Below are 18437 nucleotides of genomic sequence, written 5' to 3' on the forward strand. Positions count from 1 at the left end.
GAATTCTGGTAAGCTGAGAAAGATGCAAAAAGCAAAACAACTACTCCTTTAGATTTTTCAACAATAAAGAAACAGAAAAAACAATCTGATATATCACCATCTCATAACATAACTTACTACATCAAAGCTTACTTACTACAAACTACATCACATTGATTTTTATCTGTCATTCCAGATAATTCATCATTCAAGCATATTTTTTAAATCCTGTGACATAACAGAAAGTTGGCCTGAAATCGGTTAGATTTAATGAACACTCAGCACATAACATGAAAAACAACTGATTCTAAGATGAAGCTTGGTTTTCTGGCCCTCTCTGACTGGAGCTTTAAACTCCACTTGTTGCTCAGTGATGGCTTGATAATCCTTTAAAAGGTTTAATTGGATGAGAGACCATTTATTTATACTACTCACAAGCAGTAAGGTGCATTTGACTAAACAAAGTCACTTTTTTCAAGTAACACTGAGGGTTTTACAGGTTTTAACACGACAAGCTTAATGATTGCAACTATTTAAAAACAAACAGACAGAAAAAGGTAAATAAAGGCAGAGAAATTATTTAACACAAAAGCTTTTTTTTTACTTTTGTGTTTAAGCCAAATATTAAACACAACCTATAGCAAAACAGCTATTCAGACTATTAAAAATAAATACAAAAGAAAAAGAAAGAACGCCATATCCATAGGTAAAAACTACAAAAAGAATGACTGAAATATCATGAAATCTCTAAACGAATGAAAATCTAAGTACAATACAAACAAATACAGGTATATTGGTATGAGGCGTAACAAAGGCATGTGAATAAGATATAAACAGTGTGTGAAGTGAGTCATCGTTCCGTGATTACAGTGCCCCCATACTCCCCCCGTGCGGTCGCGTTTGGTGTTTGCAGTGCGCTGGCGTGCAGGCGAACATGCATTCACGGGAGCAACAGATCCGAGCGCATGCGCAATTCATTGTTTTGACTGAAAATGCCGTCGGTTTCGAAAACGGCGGCCAATGCGTCTCCTCAAACCGAGAAACCTACCCACTATACGTGAGTAAAGCTGCTGCAAAGAAACAACAAAATCGTTCGCTGCTGAAAATGCTCTTTTGAACGCGCACCTTTGCGCGCGTGCATTTCCAGCATTCCTCAACTCCTGTGCGTGCGTTAAAAACATGGTGCTTTTCCTGGCTTTGTGACTACCTAACGTTACATAGCAGACAGCGACTGTACGCTAAAGACATCTGCGTCAATACAGGAAACTCTAGGATCTTAAATCACCAAACTGGTTAGCCAACCGTTAGCGGGATCGTTTTGAAGTGTTTCGTGCTGTTGATGAAAGGGTTTTGATGGGTCTGGTTAATATTACACCGTCAACTTGGTTCGCTAAATGATTAGCCAGGAACTCGCTAACCAGTCCGCTTGTAAATAGCTCGGCCTTATTTTGAGTTCCCTCTTGCTACGCACATTTATAGACGTACGCTCAGGTGCTCTGTACGAGCTTTACGACGAAAAACATACGTAGTCTTCACTCAGCATAGCAAGCTAACTCTACTGACCCAAAATGTATAGTAGGCTACAACACGACTCCCTGCTAAACTTTTCCCTTGGCTAAGCTCTTACTTGCTAGCGGATAGCCGTTTAAATCCCGCTTCGTGTTTGCCCTGCTTGTTTCAGATACTTGAAGGAGTTCAGGACAGAGCAGTGCCCGTTGTTCCTCCAGCACAAGTGTACGCAGCACAGACCCTTTACGTGCTTTCACTGGCATTTTCTCAACCAGCGACGAAGGCGACCCATACGAAGAAGGGACGGGACTTTCAACTACAGCCCCGACGTTTACTGCACCAAGTACGACGAGACCACAGGCATCTGCCCAGATGGCGATGAGTAAGTCCCGCAACTTCAGTCAGGGCAGCTACATGAGTGTGTCACTGCGTCCTGGCAGCTGTTGACGTTTGAAGCATGTTTGTTTGATCTCAGTTTACTCTTTTCATGTCATGTTTTACATTTTTCAAGCTGTATGACCAAAATAGCTTTCCTGAAAGGTTTTAAAGAATTTTAGTTGTTTATGTATAATGAACATGTCTTTGTCTCGCACATAAAATGAAATTAATAACAAGTAAAAAAGCAAATAAGAAAAAAATGATGCCAGCATTAGGTAACATATTTTGTGTTTAATTTTAACATCAGTATTGCTTAGAAATGTCCATCAAAAAATGACTCAGTGTTTTGTGTTTCTGATATACGGCTGCACATTTAATCGAATATTAATCTCAATCGTGATTTTGATTTTCCACAATAAAATGATGATGATTAATTGATATTGTAAATCCGTCCTTCGCCAATAGAACATAAAGCAAGAGCAAATCAGACACTCCCTGACGACATGCCTGCCTGTGCCAATCATAGCTGTTACCTGCAGCACACTACACAGCCTCAGGGCTCCTAAATGCACTGGACCGCAGTGATGACATACTGTAGATAAGTGAAAGAGAAAGTGAAGAGCTCATTCCTAGAAGTTGGATCATCATCATTTGTTGTTTAGAAATGCTTTGGATTTAGGGCAGGTGATGTTAATAAATGCAACAAGCCTGCAGCATTTTTTCTAGATGTGTTGCGCCACAAAACAGCACAACTACTCAGTGTTCCATCCGCTTTACAAAGCAATCACATTCTTTTTGGCCAACGATGTGCCTCCATGAAAATGGACTTCAGGTTCATCATGCAGGTACAATGAATTGCATGAAAGGCTTTATATTGTGCTTCAAAAGGTGCACTTCGGTCTGGTGTATATCACAACACCTCAGAATTTTTAAATGAATAGCAATGGAGCACAATGTAAGAGTAAAAGCTGTACTTATTTTGGGGCTTTTTTTCCCCAATATTTTTCTTCTAAAAGCTTCACTGAATGAGGACCAGTTTTATTTGAATACAAATTTTTTTACATAGTTTTGTCATGCAATATGAATATAAAAACAGCTTTATATCTTTTTTGTTAGTTTTTTTTTTTAAATCACAAAAATGAATCAATCATTTTGTTAAATATTCACAATCCCAGTATAGAACCAAGCAACTGTGATAAGCATTTTGGCCATAATTGTACAGTTCAAGTTTGATAGTGATAATTAGGGGGGGGGACATTTCCATTATGTATGTATGTATGTATGTTTTGTTGTTGTTGTTTGTTTTTTTTAACAATCTTTTTAACAATTTTGTATGAAGGCATTGCATGACTTCACACCAGTGTTGCATGCATTGTGCAGATAGGTGCAGGTCAGACATAAACATTCCTGCATATCTTTACTGCGCCATTATTAACTCATAAATTGGCTGCATCTACCATTTAGATCCCTTTTGTAAAGGAGAAATTTTGCCACAGATGTTGTCAGCACATTACAGATGTAGCATTGCACTGGCGATGTATCACCTTGCCTTTTGGTGTCTCATACACTTACTACGTATAATATAAAAAATATGCAATTAATGTAATATTTAGAGATACACTGATGCTGGAATTGTGGTCTACTGTTGATGTTCACTGGAACAGTGTGAGTTCTTTCTTATGAATAAATAATGGAGCTATTTCAGAGACTTTTAGCTCTTTATGACTGTCTGAAAATGTAGCTACTGCAAAATCATGGGACACAACAGATAAATCAAATATTGGCCACATCTTCATTTACTGATGTTGATAAAAATCTACAAGTCTGAAATCACCATTTTTTTTGACAGGATTTGCCCTTTATGTGTAGTATGAGAGCAAACCCTCTTGTCCTTGAAGTGGGATATTTGGCTACGTTCACACTGCAGGTCTTAATGTTCAATTCCAATTTTTTGATCAAATCCGATTTTTTTTTCTCTGCTTGTTCACACTACAAATAAAGTGTGACAGCAAACACGCTCTAGTGTGAACCCTCAAAGCGGCCCGCATGCGCAAAAGAAGACGTCACACACAACGCGCTCTGTTTAGACCCAGACCAAACAATATTGTTTGACTGATGGCCCTTAATATAAAGACTTGTGTCGGACTTTACGTTTCCCAATTTTTCTTTAAGTTGTAAAGTTATTTTGTTATTTACATATGGCCTAACAATGATCCTTATTGCTGTTTTAGAGAGGAGCGGTGCTTCAAAGGATAGTTGCAGATTTCTGTCAGAATCTGCAGATTATACAGTACAAATAAAATATTCACGTTTCTTCAACGTTGTCTTCCCAACAGTTTCACTGGATGGCCAGGAAGTGTTCGCGATGTCTTATCTGGCGCTTCACCGGCGCTGATAATTGCCGTCTGTCTTGTGTCAGTGACGTAAAAGACGGATTTAATGCGACATGACCGTTCAAACAGCAGTCGCTTTCTAAAACATCAGATATGTATCGGATTCAGTACCACATACGAAAGTGACCCAGATCGGATTTGAAAATTATCGGATTTGTGCCGTTCACACTGTCATACCATGATCGGACATGGGTCGCATAGGGTCAAAAAAGTTGGATTTGATGCGCTTTCGCCTGCAGTGTGAATGTAGCCTTTGAGAGGCTGACTCTGCCCCCCAGCATTATATTTACTGCTTCTGCTATTACCTCTGTCTAAAGGCTGTGTAATTTGACACACAACCATTTATTTATATTCCAGGCGTCATATTTTCGAAATATCCATTTACCACAGTGCCCCATTTATAGTTTAATATGTGATTACTGATTATGGAACATCTGTAGTTTTGTGTGTTGGGTATTTTGTGGGCTGTCCCTGGGGGGAAATGGTTTCGCTAAAGGGCTGCGCTTCTCGGTGAGGTGGAAGTTTAATTATCGAGCTGCTAAAGGGTTGCAGTGACATTCCTAATACTAATGCAATAATTTGCGCCGAGTAGTATATACAGACAGCAGCCTCTCGGTGTGACAGGAAATTGTGATGGCGCATTTAATCGAGTGCCTGATAGACATGATTTTTAAAAAAATGAAATGATTAAAGTATTCAATCCTTACAATTCCTCCTCTACTAATGGATGCTATTTTTGTATGACCTTATGTGTTGCTATAGCAACTGCTCAAGAAAGGAAAATTTGGTTTATTCAAGAGGCTTATTTGCTCTACATATCTTGAGGCATTGGTAGTGTGTTAGCCCTGCATTGTGGTAACAGAATAAAGCGTTTTAGCGCAACTTCACCTATTTCCAACATGTATGGAGGAAAACAAAGTCTGAAGCAATTAAAGCTCAAGCAACATGCATATAAAGAACAAGTTTAACATTGACTGATTCAGCTTGTGGCCTTCAGGATCATTATAAAACGTGCTGCAGGCAACATTTTAATGTGTGCAGACTAAATAAATAAGTAAAAACATTTCTATATGGCCAACATACATATCCATGAAAGAGGCAACAGCACAGATGGCTGGGTGTATGGTCATGTGGCTTAAAGCCAATCATTGTCCCTGAAAATGGGGTGTGCCCAATAGAAAACCAGGGTGGTACTTAATGTGGCACTTAGACAGGAAGAGTGTAAATAACTGGGGTTATTTAAAAAAAGAAATCCCCATCTAGTATCACACACATATCCACTACAAGGGGCACTTTAAAACAACAGGAAGAAAAGTACAGTGGGTAAATAAAATGACGTATGCATGTAAATGCTTTTCACAAAAAGAAAAAGTGCTTTCAAAGGGATATGTCATCCAAATAAAATGGTGTAAACTATTAAAAAAATGCTCTGAAATCATAAAAAGAAAAAAATACACATATTTTGGAACCACGGGGAAAATCATATTAATTAAACATTCTTTGATATTATTAGGTTAGGGTCTTTTTTAAAATAAAAAATCAATAAATATAAGAGATATTATTGTCTGATATAGGATTATGTTCAACATTCCTGTGTCTTCCTTGTTGTACTTTTTTATTTCACGGTGCAACAAATGTTTTGAGATGGTGAAAGGTCTGAATTACCAGCAGGCCAGTTCAGCACCTTGGGCTCTTTGGATGAGAAACTGCTGCTGTAACAGATGAAGTTTGGGGTTTAGTATGCCCTACAGAAATATTCAATCCCTTCCCTGAAAAAGTTTGTGATTTGGATCAGAATATATGTTGCTCTGAAGCCAGTATATCTTTTTAGCTTTGATGCTGCCTTTGCAATCTTGCAAATCCATAGGTACTAATGCACCCATTATACCCCATATCATACGGGTCAGAGATGCAGGCTTTTGAACTGAGCACTGATAACTGCAGAGCTGCTTTTAAGTTTGAAAACATTTGCTCGGAAGAGTGTGTTGCAACTTGTGTGGTTGGTACACAGATTGCAACATTTACATCAAGGTTAAAAGTGTCAATCACTGGCCTGCAAAGTTACCATTTTAAAACTCTAGATTTCCAGAGTCCTGCACTTACAGCAGAATCTTAAAATATGTACAGCTATAAGAATTCCTTTATAGTCCTTATGGATTTATAGTGAATTGTTATAGCATTAACATTAATAATCGAAGAAGGATGAAGCATTTTAAAATAATTGTACTTGTGCTATATGTTTAGTTTTTGGACATTTTATGTTGCATATTATTTCATTGCCTTGTCAGATTGTTTCTGTTCGGATATCCTATTTGGATCAACTGGTGAAAGTTGTGAATGTTTTCTTTGTTTTTCTTAGCTGTCCTTATTTACACCGGACCACTGGTGACACAGAGCGCAAGTACCATCTACGATATTACAAGACTGGCACTTGTATCCATGAGACAGATGCTCGAGGGCATTGTGTGAAGAATGGCCTCCACTGTGCTTTTGCTCATGGGCCACATGATCTCCGACCTCCAGTCTATGATATCAGGTGACATGCAAAGCAAATAGTGGCCTCTTTTATGCCTGCCAGACTTTTCACTCAGAGCTTACAATGCATTTAGCAAATGAGCTACATTAAACCCCTGCAGTGCAGAGTAGCTATTTTGTATGTGTGGATTTGGTTTATAGAGACTTTTTTTTTTCTGAACAAGTTATAATATATAAATATGTTTTAATGAGCTTAAGGAGTCTGTTTAAATCAGTGCATACACTCATAAGTAATGGTCATGTACTGCTCTGCTGACTTTCATGTGAGCTGGACAAGTAAAACACATCAATGACAACCTGTTAAAAAGAAACGCCTCCAAATTTGTCTTTATTTCTCATGTCTCAAGACAGTCTGACAACATTAACAATTAGCTAGTCATTTATAAAACAAGTTACAGCCAAATTAAGAAAAAGAAGACATCATGTCTTGGTTTTTCCAGCATGGACTACACTCACATTACAAAGAAATGCTACTATTGAAGATGAAAGAAGGGTGTGGGCACAGGGTCTTGGTTTTCACGCTGTCTGTCTTTGTGAAAGTGACAATGGTTCAGACTCAGATGAAATTACCAGCTCACACTACTACTTTAATGACATCATTGTCAGTGTTTCTGCTGTAACTTCTCCAAAATCCCTTAAAAGTTTTACTCTCAAAAACCATTACAGTGGGCCCTGTTGGATCCTTTAGTGGTCCAATTCCAGCCCACAGGCCGTAGGTTTGCAGTTTCCTTTGGATGTACTATATACATCTAATCCATGATATGGTGTCTCTTTATATTTATTTGTGTAGTATTTTGAGTTTCAAAGTAAGCAAATATCATTAGATTGAAACTTGTTTTTGACTGGTTATGAGAGTAGGCTTGGAGATTTCCCCTTCAGAGTGTTTTTCAGTTTCCTTTAAAAGTGTTTTTTGGTGTTGTTGTTGTTGCTTTGTTTTTGTTTTTGTTTTGTTTTTTTTTTTTGTTTTTTTAAGGTACACTGAGTTAAAAATGTTTTTAACTCTTTATGCACAGAGAAATCCAAGCACAAGAGGCCCTCCAAAATGGACAGTTGGGATCTGGGGAAGGGATTCCTGATTTGCAGCCTGGTGTGCTAGCCAGCCAAGCTATGATTGAAAAAACTCTGACAGAAGATCCCCGGTGGCAAGGTTAGAAACTCCAACTTGCATGCCGTTTGTTGTATTGAATGCTAATCAAATCAATGTTCTTTATTTATTCGTTTTGTTTATTTATTTATTTTTCATTGTAATAGGGATAAGAAAGTAAACTGCGATGCCTCTTTTTGCAGATACCACTTTTGTTTTAGCCAATTATAAAACAGATCAGTGTACTAAGCCACCCAGACTATGCAGACAGGGCTATGCTTGCCCCCACTACCACAACAGTAGAGATCGGAGGAGAAATCCTCGAAAGTTCAAGTACAGGTGAGTTTTCATTCTGTATAAGTTAAAATATGAAGGCTTCTAATTCTAAAATGTTAAAGCTGCCTCTTCTGAATGCAGGTCAACTCCTTGCCCTAATGTGAAGCACGGTGATGAATGGGGCGAGCCCTCAAAGTGTGAAAGTGGAGACAGTTGCCAGTATTGCCATTCTCGTACCGAACAGCAGTTTCATCCAGAGGTGAGTTAAGTTTGTTTTAGTCACGATGCGAGTTTTTCAAGCTTAGAGTGAAAATACAATGGCCATAATGCATAATATGATGTATTTTTGAGCATTAGTTGTGCCTAGAAGTAGTGTGAAATGTCAACAAAATGTTCATAGAGATGCTTATAAGCAAAAAACTCTTTCACTCACATAATTATAACCATTTTGTGTTAATGCTACATTTTAAAAAAAATAAAAATTTGTAATAGTAAGATTATTTTAAAAAATAAGATTATTATTATAATCTTAATTTTAAAATTAAGATTATAATAATAAAGATTATTGCACATTTTCATTACTAGTACATGTCCATGGTACTGTATTTCTTGTCCTGTTCATCTTCTTGCCAGACAGATACATGTATCATTGAGAAAAATTACAAGTGCTCGGTGGATGTTGTTTATATGGAAAAACAGAGTAATTTTAGCCTTGTTACTAGGCATGTACAGTTAAATTTTTGTGATGGAAGTTGTTGTTGTGAAATTAAAACAATAGGAAGCTTTCATAAGGTGCTGAAGGAAAGGCTAAAAATGGATTGTCACCCATTGATAGGTGGTTTCCAGGCAACATGATGGCATTAGATCCTGCGTAATTCAACTTCTGTGGATATAGATTCAATTCAGTTTTATTTATCTAGCAGTAGTTTATAACAACGGCCACCTCAAGATGCTTTATATTTATTTTGTTTATTGTAAGTAAAAAGCCTACAATATCAGTGGTATAGAATGAGAGGCCCCCCCAGGAGCCTAAGCCTGTAGCATAACCATTGGCTGGTTCAGGGTCACCTGAACAGACAGATTTCATGTATTACAGTCATATTACTGTGACTACATCACTCATCTCCTCGGTCTCTAATGTATGAACCATAATATTGTTTTGTTGATGAGACTGACGCTGTGGTTAGTTTTCTATAGTGAGACACATTTTCATCTTATTTCTTTATAATCCTGATTTTCTGTCTCCCAAGATCTACAGATCCACCAAATGCAATGACATGCGCCAGACTGGATACTGTCCCAGAGGACCGTTTTGTGCATTTGCACATGTAGAAAGTAAGTGCATGTTTGCCTTAATACTATCTGAGTACAGTGAAAAGGATTTGAGGGTGTTTTGAGACTTAACATATACATATGTTATGTTTATATGTTTTTAGGAATTCCTTCTACAGAAGAGACCATGAGCTCATTGCTAACAGCGATACAGTCGAGTTCTCAGTCCCAGCTGAGCTCTCAGCAGTATTCAGAGTGTCCAGTCACTGAGTGGAACAGTGGAGGAAACTCCACCAACAGCACAGCCAGTAGCAATGGACAAATAGGAAGTGTAGGTTGTCTCCATTTCTCACTCACACGAGACACAATTTTAAACAGTTTGATTTCAAACGTCTGAGAACTCTGTCATCACTTTCATAGCTCATCCATTGTGATGTTTTTATTTCGTGTCATTTTTTTGTATTCATCGTTTTTATAAGACCATGTGCACTTGTCTTTCTCAGGTTTCATGTTCTAATAGCTCAACTGTAACGTCAAGCTCAGGAAGCGACACTTTGTTATCCCCAATGGGATCCATCAGCAGCAGGCTCAAATCCTTAAATAATAATAATTCATGTTCAGAGTCCACCACATCCAGTGTCTCATCTCTGACGTCTAACTATCCCAAAGCTCCGGGCTTTGAACGTGAAGATCAGGTACACAGACTGCTCTCTCTAACCTCGGGAAAACCAAACCCCACACACAGCTTAGGGCTTTACACTTTTATCGCAGCCATTTGTCACTCGTTTATTGTTTGCCATGCCATTTTAATTTGACCACTTCAAGCCCTTTTCCTCGTATTTCATTGTTTGCTTGTCATGTCATTGATTTCTTTAAAATATCCCATTACGTACATGCACTATATGTATGTGATGATGACTTGTTAAATGTTAAACACCCGTCGAATATTACAGGACACTTTTCAATTGCTTTAAAATGACTTTAAAAGAGCTAAAATTTTGTTTTTGAGACACTACACTAAGGCCCAGTATAAGATGAAATAACTAGAACTGTGAATCATGGAAAGCTGCTTTATTAGAGCCCTAGAATAAAAATATGGCATAAAAATGGTCTCCACCGCTCCCCTGCAGCTGAGCCACAAACCACATCCTGGACTTTAAAATGAACATAATATGCTCACTTTATGGCATTTCTGTTTGTCTAAAGAAATGTCAAATCTTCTGAAGTGTAGCATTGTCTTATGATCAAGCTGACCAGCAAATAGTTTCGGTTCTTAAACTGCATTTGTGGTTTTATAGTTCCTTGCTAAGAATTCCCCTAAAGGGAATTTTTAAATGTTTTCTGGCTTTATAGAAGACTTCCACTCACAGTAAAATGTTACTGTCTCCTGCACTCACGATTTGCTAGTGCTACAAGATGAAGACAGAATGAAGTAACGTGATCGGTTTAATTACAGTCTGCAGTCAGTCTGAAGAAAGGTGCTCCATAAATGTTAATCATCAGAATGACAAGAGCCGTGAGCGCTGCGAAGCCTAAGTGCAGGGACGGTGAAAAATGGTTAAGATAAAATGTGTTAGTCCAGGGCAGGTGCAATAAAACTATTTTGATTAATACTGGCTTGATGTAAAGGATATGGCACTGAAATAGACTGTCTTTGCCATTTGATCATTTCCAGATTAAGAACAAGGGACAGGTGGATCAAAAAATGATGGACCAAGAAAAACAGGTTTGTTTTTAGTGAGTCATTTAGATAATGTGTTTATTTTATTATGAAACTTGTAATTGAGAACATAGGAATTAAACGCTTTACTGTGCTTTGCTTTTAGACACAAAATACTGTATTCTCTGTGGTGAACCCATTGGCATCAAGCTTTACCTCCAGTATAACATCAAGCTTGGCCTCTAGTATTGGTTCAGACAGTTCTTCACCCACCACCTTATCAACGATGAATGCAAAAGCCACTCCTTTCTATCCAGGGAGCAACACAGTGGAGTCTGTCATTGGTAAGTGTATGCAAAACAAAGGGAAAACAGCTTGAACTGACTGTCACTCTGCAGTTTGTTGTCAAATTTCAGTCAGATTTGTTTTGTTTCCCGTCAGGATCCGCACTGGACCTCAACTTTAGTGACATTAATGTTGCATCGCTTGATAAGGAGTTAGAGGATCAAGATAACAGTGTGGGAATGGCAGGTAAGGTCACTTCATATGTTTCAAGCACTTATTCATCACAAATCCTTCCATTAGGATTTGTGTGTTTCTAAAGAACACCTGTATATGCTTTGTCCTTCAGGTCAAAGGGTGCTAAGTGGATCTGCTCCTGTCAACATTCCTGGCTCATTGGCACGATCATCTTCTTTTAATTCTTCATCATCGCTCTCCACCTCCCCTCTAAGTTCTCTCTCCCAGTCGCTGTCACAGTCCCTGCTGTCTGGGACAGTATCTCAGCAAAATCAACCTTCAAACATGCTAGCCAAGCAAGAGCACGGCCTTCTGGGAACACCCACCTCCTCTTCCCAGAACTCTCTGGGTAAGCTGATCGCATTTTCCCCCGAGCAAGCTGGAAAGCATTTGCTTTCATCAGCCCCTTCCTTCAGCTTCCCTTCGGTGTTTAATCTAGTTCTGTGTGCAGTAGTGAAGCTGAAAGTATGACTAATAGAGATGGATCGTGTAAAAAGTGACACAAGTTAGTGCAACCAAGATTTTGTTTAATCTAAATCGCTCTTATCTTAACACGTCGCTCACCTAGGCTTGAACGGAGGAGCTAGCAGCATTTGGGACTTTGTAAGTGGCAGCTTTTCACCCAGTCCATCTCCAGTTTTCAGCAGCCTAACCTCCACAACCACCAGTGCTGATGTGGCCCGCCTTTTCAGAGAGCTGGATGAGGCCAAGAGGAAGATCAAACAATTTGAGGAGGCCTGGCATCAGGTGAAGCAAGTAAGTATACACACTGACTGTGTGCCAGTTATTTCCCTTTTTATACTTTTTTTTAAATTCAACCCTCACCTTTGTTCCAGGCCTGTGAAGCTTGCCAGAAAGACGCTCATGAAGCAAAGGAGCAAGCAAAGACAGCAGAGGCAGAGCGGCAGCTGGCAGAACAGAAATGGGAAGAAACGGAGCGCAAGCTGAAAGAGCTCCAGGGGGACTTTGATGCGCTTTGTCGCACCCCTGGAACACCTCTTCTACGTAGCTATGGAGAGCTGGACCAGCTTCCCTTGTCTAAGCTTCACTCCATCCAGAGTCAGCTGCGTAATGACCTAGACCTTATAGATGGGGTAAGAAAGCCCAGAGCACACACAGCATTTCATTTGTAGCATCGGTTTAGTTTTAAAACAGTTTGTCAGACTGTCATTCAGATCCATGTTTGTCATCAAGCATGTTTATTTGAAAAGTCTGCATGAACTGCATTTCCCTAAGTTGCAGCTGATCTCAATTCTCTTCTTCCCCCAACAGGTAATATATCAGCTTCAGTCAAAGAAATGTATAGTTTGCCAAAAGCATGATCGTTGCATTGTTCTGCAGCCTTGCCAACATTATGTACTCTGTGAGAACTGTGCACCTAGTAAAACAGAATGTCCCTACTGTAGAACAAAAATATTGAAGTGGTGATGTACAGTTACTTAAGGTACTATTTAATCAATTAGCCCTTTGAAAAACTACTAATAAATATTACAATTTTCTACACAGCAGTGTCTGTTAGGATGAAATGGTGTTTGACTGACCAAACAAATAGTATTATCAATCAGATTGCATACAGGGGATTCAATCGTTGTGGTTTTTGCTCATTTTATGTTCACTTGACATCAAATAGCCAAGCACTTTCTATATGAAAACCAGGCACTTAGTTAATGAATAATATGGAATCATGATTAAAACATTGTACAGGACATAAAATCAGGTCCTCCTAGCACACAGCCACCTGTCTACTATCCCACCTAGGCAAGAGTACATACAAAATTATACATTAGAAGTCTGCTACTAAGCTTACTTAAAAATTCCGTACATAAGGACTGAGTTTGTATCTAAATGCAATGCTTATAACTTACAATTATGAACTGCTTTAATGTGAATAAACATTAAAGCATTGAACCATAAGGATGTTAGGGTGACATCTCAAAAATTGGCAAATGTTGGGAACATGGTGGCCATCCAAAGCTGAGGTTATTCTGCTGATGGTAAAGCTAAAGTGAGCAAAACTCAAAGCAGATATGTCTTTAATTACAGAGGAACTCATCCGGATCAAAAAATAACAATTTGGAAACCATTCAAGAAACCAGACATCCTAGCACCAAGTGACTGATGTCTAATCCAGGAATCACATATTTGTTTTAAGCTCAATTAGTCTGATCAGGAAAACAATATGTGCACTGGTGGTGTATGTGATGGAGAACCACAAAGCAGGTCCGTGTCAAGCTGAATTAGTATACATTTCATTATTAAACACAGCGCTACGAGAACTGTTTATGTGATGAAAACCACATTTTCATTGTAGTAAAAAAACAGATTCATAAAATACTAAAGATCCAGTAAGGTTTGTCATCTTTAAATCAAGAGAAAATCTCAAAACACCATTTAAAGCAGTCCTCTTTAATTAAAGTCATATTTTCTTTAAACCCTCCAAAATAAAATTTCACCAACTTTCTTTTTTAAATGCAAAACAGTCAAGCATCATTATTTTGACCAACTTTCTGAAGAAGTTTTTCTTATTAAAAGCACTTTGTTGACCTGGGACTTTATTCAAGGGTATATATAAATATATATAAATATAGAAATTTGCTTTAAGCTGCTTTGTAGGTATTCTTTTGTGTCTTTATTTTTTAGATTTATACATTTGTTTTCTACATAATAAGCTACACAATGTCTGAAGCTTTTGTGTGTACTGTGAAACATAATTGAATATTTCATGTTTCCTATTGTTAGATCATAGCATGGTTCTACATATTAAGATTTCATTAAAAAAAAAGTACTTAATAGTTTCTACTTTCATAACTAGATTTATAAAAATTTCAATCAAATAAGTGCAAATTTAAACTGCACTTTAGGCATAACCAGCAGCTGTAATATCAGTAAGGCACATGCTACATGTTAAGGCTGTTTTTCAATCAGTTTTGTTTTGTAGAAATTTATATAGCCTATCCATTAGAGAAGCATGTATTGTATTTGCTATAAGCCTGAAACTGGGATTTTTTTTTTCTTTCCTTTTTTCCCACTTTTTTTTTTTTCTCCTCTTATTTTTTGTAGGAATCTAGCCTCTTGACCTTGTCTAGAACATATCGGCCTCTAACTCTAAAGTGCCTTGCCTTAGTTCAAAAGGTTATGTGTAGAATTGTCAACGCAAACACAAGTAGTCAAAGCTTGTGCACGCGTTTTCTGCAAAATGTGTATTTTAATTCTGCAGAGGCATTGACATGTTTATGACTATATGTGTGTAAATATAAATATATGCCAGTGTATTTGGCCAAATTCCATTAAGTATTTCTGCAGAAGATGATTGAATATGAAAATTGTCAGTGCCTGTGTCCTGACTTTGCCCTTAGAAATGAACCTTCCCCTCCACCTACCCACTCACCCACTCATTCCTTGGTTGTGGTGCTCTTTTGGTGCAGCTTCAGTCTTTGAATTTAGATTTCCAGTTTAAGATTTGGGAGTATGCAAAGTTAGGCCACATGAATTTATACGGCAACATACAAAATGCTTTTTTTAAACAGTTCAGTAGGGTTTGTTGTAATGATTCTGCAGTGAATGAAGATTTCCACAGTAATTTTCTGCGTTGGGTTTGTGCTTAGATTCCCGTAATTCAGATGACCTTCTACTGTGTTTAAAAAAACAAACAAAAAAAACCCTTTTTATTCTTGCTTTAAAACCAGTAGAAAGTCATGCATCTCCAGGTACACTTTTTGCTACTTATAAATGGGAAAATGCATTGTTTACATTTACACAGATGACAATTAAGAAACTCAGAGGAAAAATATCAAGAAAGGTTAATGGTATTTTAGGATTTTCATGATTATATTAAAGCATAAAAGGCAGGCTAAACATTTCATGTATTGCATGTTATGCGATATATTAACCAGCTACACAAAAGGAGAAAAAAGAAAAAAAAAATGTTCGCACTGTGTCACACTGCCAGAATATTTGTACTTATTTTAGTGTAGTTAAGGCTTAATAACTTCTGCAAGCTTCGCTGCTACTGGAAAAGGTATTAATGTAGTTTCTTGTAAACATTTAGATGTTTGAATGTTGTTGTGCATCCACAGCTCAGATTTCAGATCCTGGAATAATGTCTTCTGCATCTAACTTGACTTAATCTTTTTTTCTTGTTTCAAATTGAATTCTTCATTTGTAAATTCATTTCAGTCTAAGTTTCAGTACTTTTGTAAATCCTTAAAATGATGTCAAGGACCTGCACTACAGTAGATGGTCCCTTTTTTGTTTATTTTTAGTTGAATTGATTGAAGGTTGGCTTTGTTTCCTCACCCCCCTATACACTGGATAGCAGTGTACAGTGCAGCTAATTCACAGTATCCTTTTGTTCTGTTTTGTTTTGCCTGTGAAGCCAACAAAATTAATGATGTCTAGTGGGGAAAATCTAAAAATGAACCAAAGCGGTGGTCTAGTAGCTGTCCAATTATGTATTGTGAGGGGAAAATTTACCCTTGAACAGAATTCAGACAAGTACTCGAGTATTGGGCAGATCACCCTGTAGCTGTCAGCATAGCTCGGTCTTTCCCGAATCTCTAGGTGAGACAGCGTTGTGAGTGGCAGGAATTCTATTTTTAGATGGATTTATTGTAATTTGTTTTGCATTAATATTTCATTCAGTATATCCTGAGTCAATAACAGGACTTTGCCAGTGGCTTTCGCTTACAACAGTAACAGACTTGAGCCCATGTTTTGTAGTTTTACCAAAGACCTGTATTGTTATTTCTTTTCTACTACATTTCATCATTTGTCTTCATTAATGAAAAGTGAAATTGATTTTAAAAAGTAAATCACCTAGTACCTTAAATAGTTAATGTTCATTAACAGTAATCTTTTTTTTTTTCTTTTTTCTATCTAAAGCTTGTCATAGTGAGTGGCAGATGATTATAAATGCATGGGTCAGATCCTTACAAAATGTGTATTCGTACATTTGATTTTTGTATTAAGTATACATTGACGTTTATGGCACATTGTGCAGTACTGGCAAGCACATGCTGACCTTAAGCGCGGATTCAGTGTAAGTTTAATTGTTGTCTACAGTGAAGGAATGTCAAAGGTGAATGACATTTGTGCTTCTGAAGTGGCCATATAAACTTCACTACTGTTGTGAAGTCAATTTTGTTTGTTGATTTTTGCTTATCTACATAAAAATCAGTTTGGAAATGAATAGCATTGTGTACTGTTATGCTAGGCCTGTAAGGTGCTTTCTTTTTATCCGACTCTGTTTTCTGTTTCTTAAAGCCGTGGTCCAAATTAGTTGTTGTTTTCCCGGGGACAGATGACAATTGTGACGCATCAATTGCAGATACAGACATAATTCCACTTAATTTGTTGCTGACCCTCAGTCTCTCTAGAGACTAGTCTACCTGCCAAAAATTTCTAGAAGAAATGAAACGTTCTCTTTGGAAGCACAGCTTGGTTTTTCTTTACATTTCTTCAGATTTCTTTAATTGTTTCTCTCGGACCAATTACGCTTTCAAATGTGTCTGTGCCTTTTAATAATTCTGTAATGTGGATTAATTGAAGAGACAAAATATAACTTGCTCAATTGGAATCAAAAGTTCAGTGCCTTACAGTATTTTGTGGACCATAATGTGATCGCTAAATGTCTCATACATTCAGCCGAAAGGAAAAAGGCTAATCTAATGAGGTTTGCTTCACCAGTTTAAGAGGATGAAGCAGATTTTTTTTTTTTTAACTGACTGATAATCGTCTGTATTTGCCATGCACTTCAAGAAAACACAGCAACGCCCGACCACTGAACACACAGATCTGATGTGGATTTGTCATTTGATATCAGAAACCCAACAGTTTGCAAAGAAAAGCACCAAACAGGGAGAATCTTGTATATGAACTGTAATAGATGTATCATTATGCTCTGCATTGGAATAGTTTAATCTATTTTGCATTATTGTTAGTTGTTGTGTCTTCTTTGTTGTTTTTTTGTTTGTTTGTTTGTTTGTTTTTAACATTATAAAAATGGAGCCAGAAGATTTATGCAATCTTGTACATGTATGGAGCTGTTCAAATTAAGTAAAAAAAGAAATATTAGTGTAAAGTCAAAAGTAAATGATCTTAATGTGGAGCCGGTTGTTCCATGTACTTTAGAAAATTTCAGTAAAAATGTTATTTTAACATTGAAACCCTGAAATATTGAATGTATTGCTCTAAATTAGAATTTCAATGAATAGGTCACTGGATATTATGGAGCGCAGTTAATTGATTATGATGTAGCATCTAGTTGTGAACTTCTATTCAATAAAATTTATTAGAACTTAAACAAATGCAAGTTTTCAAGTTTCTATTTGTTAGCATAATCATAAAATAACTATAAAGAAAGAAATGTATTTTTCTCAGGGTAAAACAGTGATTTGTTAGAGAATGTTAAATCTGAGGAAACTGCATTTCATGGATCTATTTACTTAATGTAAGTGGGTTTAGACATTATAGATTAAAACATATGTCCCTTATTTTGTGATGAGCTGTATGGATATGTAGGAAATTCTATACTGATAATTGTAGAAATTATTCTGTTGGTATATATTGATATTTTTGTGTTGTGAACACAAAAACAGGTGCAAGTCTTAGAATACTAGATGTTTCTTTTCTACATTGAGGATTGTGTACCGCATATTTACTGTAGTGTATTACTAGTTTGTTAACACTTGTTAAATTGTTACACTACAGTTATGCAATGGTTTACAGAGTTCACAAAATTATTTTTATCATCTTGAGAATTAAAATAATTTTTCATCTGAAAAGTGTGACTAATTTTTGTCTCAAACACAACTGACAGAAAAAGATTTTGCGC

General features: G+C 37.1%; 1 protein-coding gene across 3 annotated transcripts; it reads left to right on the forward strand.

The window, feature by feature from the left end:
* The first annotated feature begins 889 nt into the window (after positions 1-889).
* unkl (unk like zinc finger) lies at positions 890-18387 on the forward strand. Of its 3 annotated transcripts, none has more exons than XM_082531032.1 (16): positions 890-1036; positions 1661-1870; positions 6619-6795; positions 7808-7941; positions 8082-8217; positions 8296-8413; positions 9405-9489; positions 9591-9757; positions 9930-10121; positions 11102-11152; positions 11253-11430; positions 11507-11617; positions 11718-11954; positions 12174-12361; positions 12442-12699; positions 12878-18387. In XM_082531032.1, the coding sequence occupies exons 1-16, from the start codon at positions 972-974 to the stop codon at positions 13031-13033; spliced, it is 2463 nt and encodes an 820-aa protein (XP_082387158.1). In that variant the 5' UTR covers positions 890-971; the 3' UTR covers positions 13034-18387. The 3 variants fall into 3 exon arrangements, with proteins under 3 accessions (XP_082387158.1, XP_082387160.1, XP_082387159.1); XM_082531034.1 differs by having other exon boundaries at positions 12243-12361; XM_082531033.1 differs by having other exon boundaries at positions 11528-11617.
* The last annotated feature ends 50 nt before the right edge of the window (positions 18388-18437 follow it).

This window comes from Aulonocara stuartgranti, assembly GCF_965226115.1.
Source record: "Aulonocara stuartgranti genome assembly, chromosome: 4".
Classification (NCBI taxonomy): domain Eukaryota; kingdom Metazoa; phylum Chordata; class Actinopteri; order Cichliformes; family Cichlidae; genus Aulonocara; species Aulonocara stuartgranti.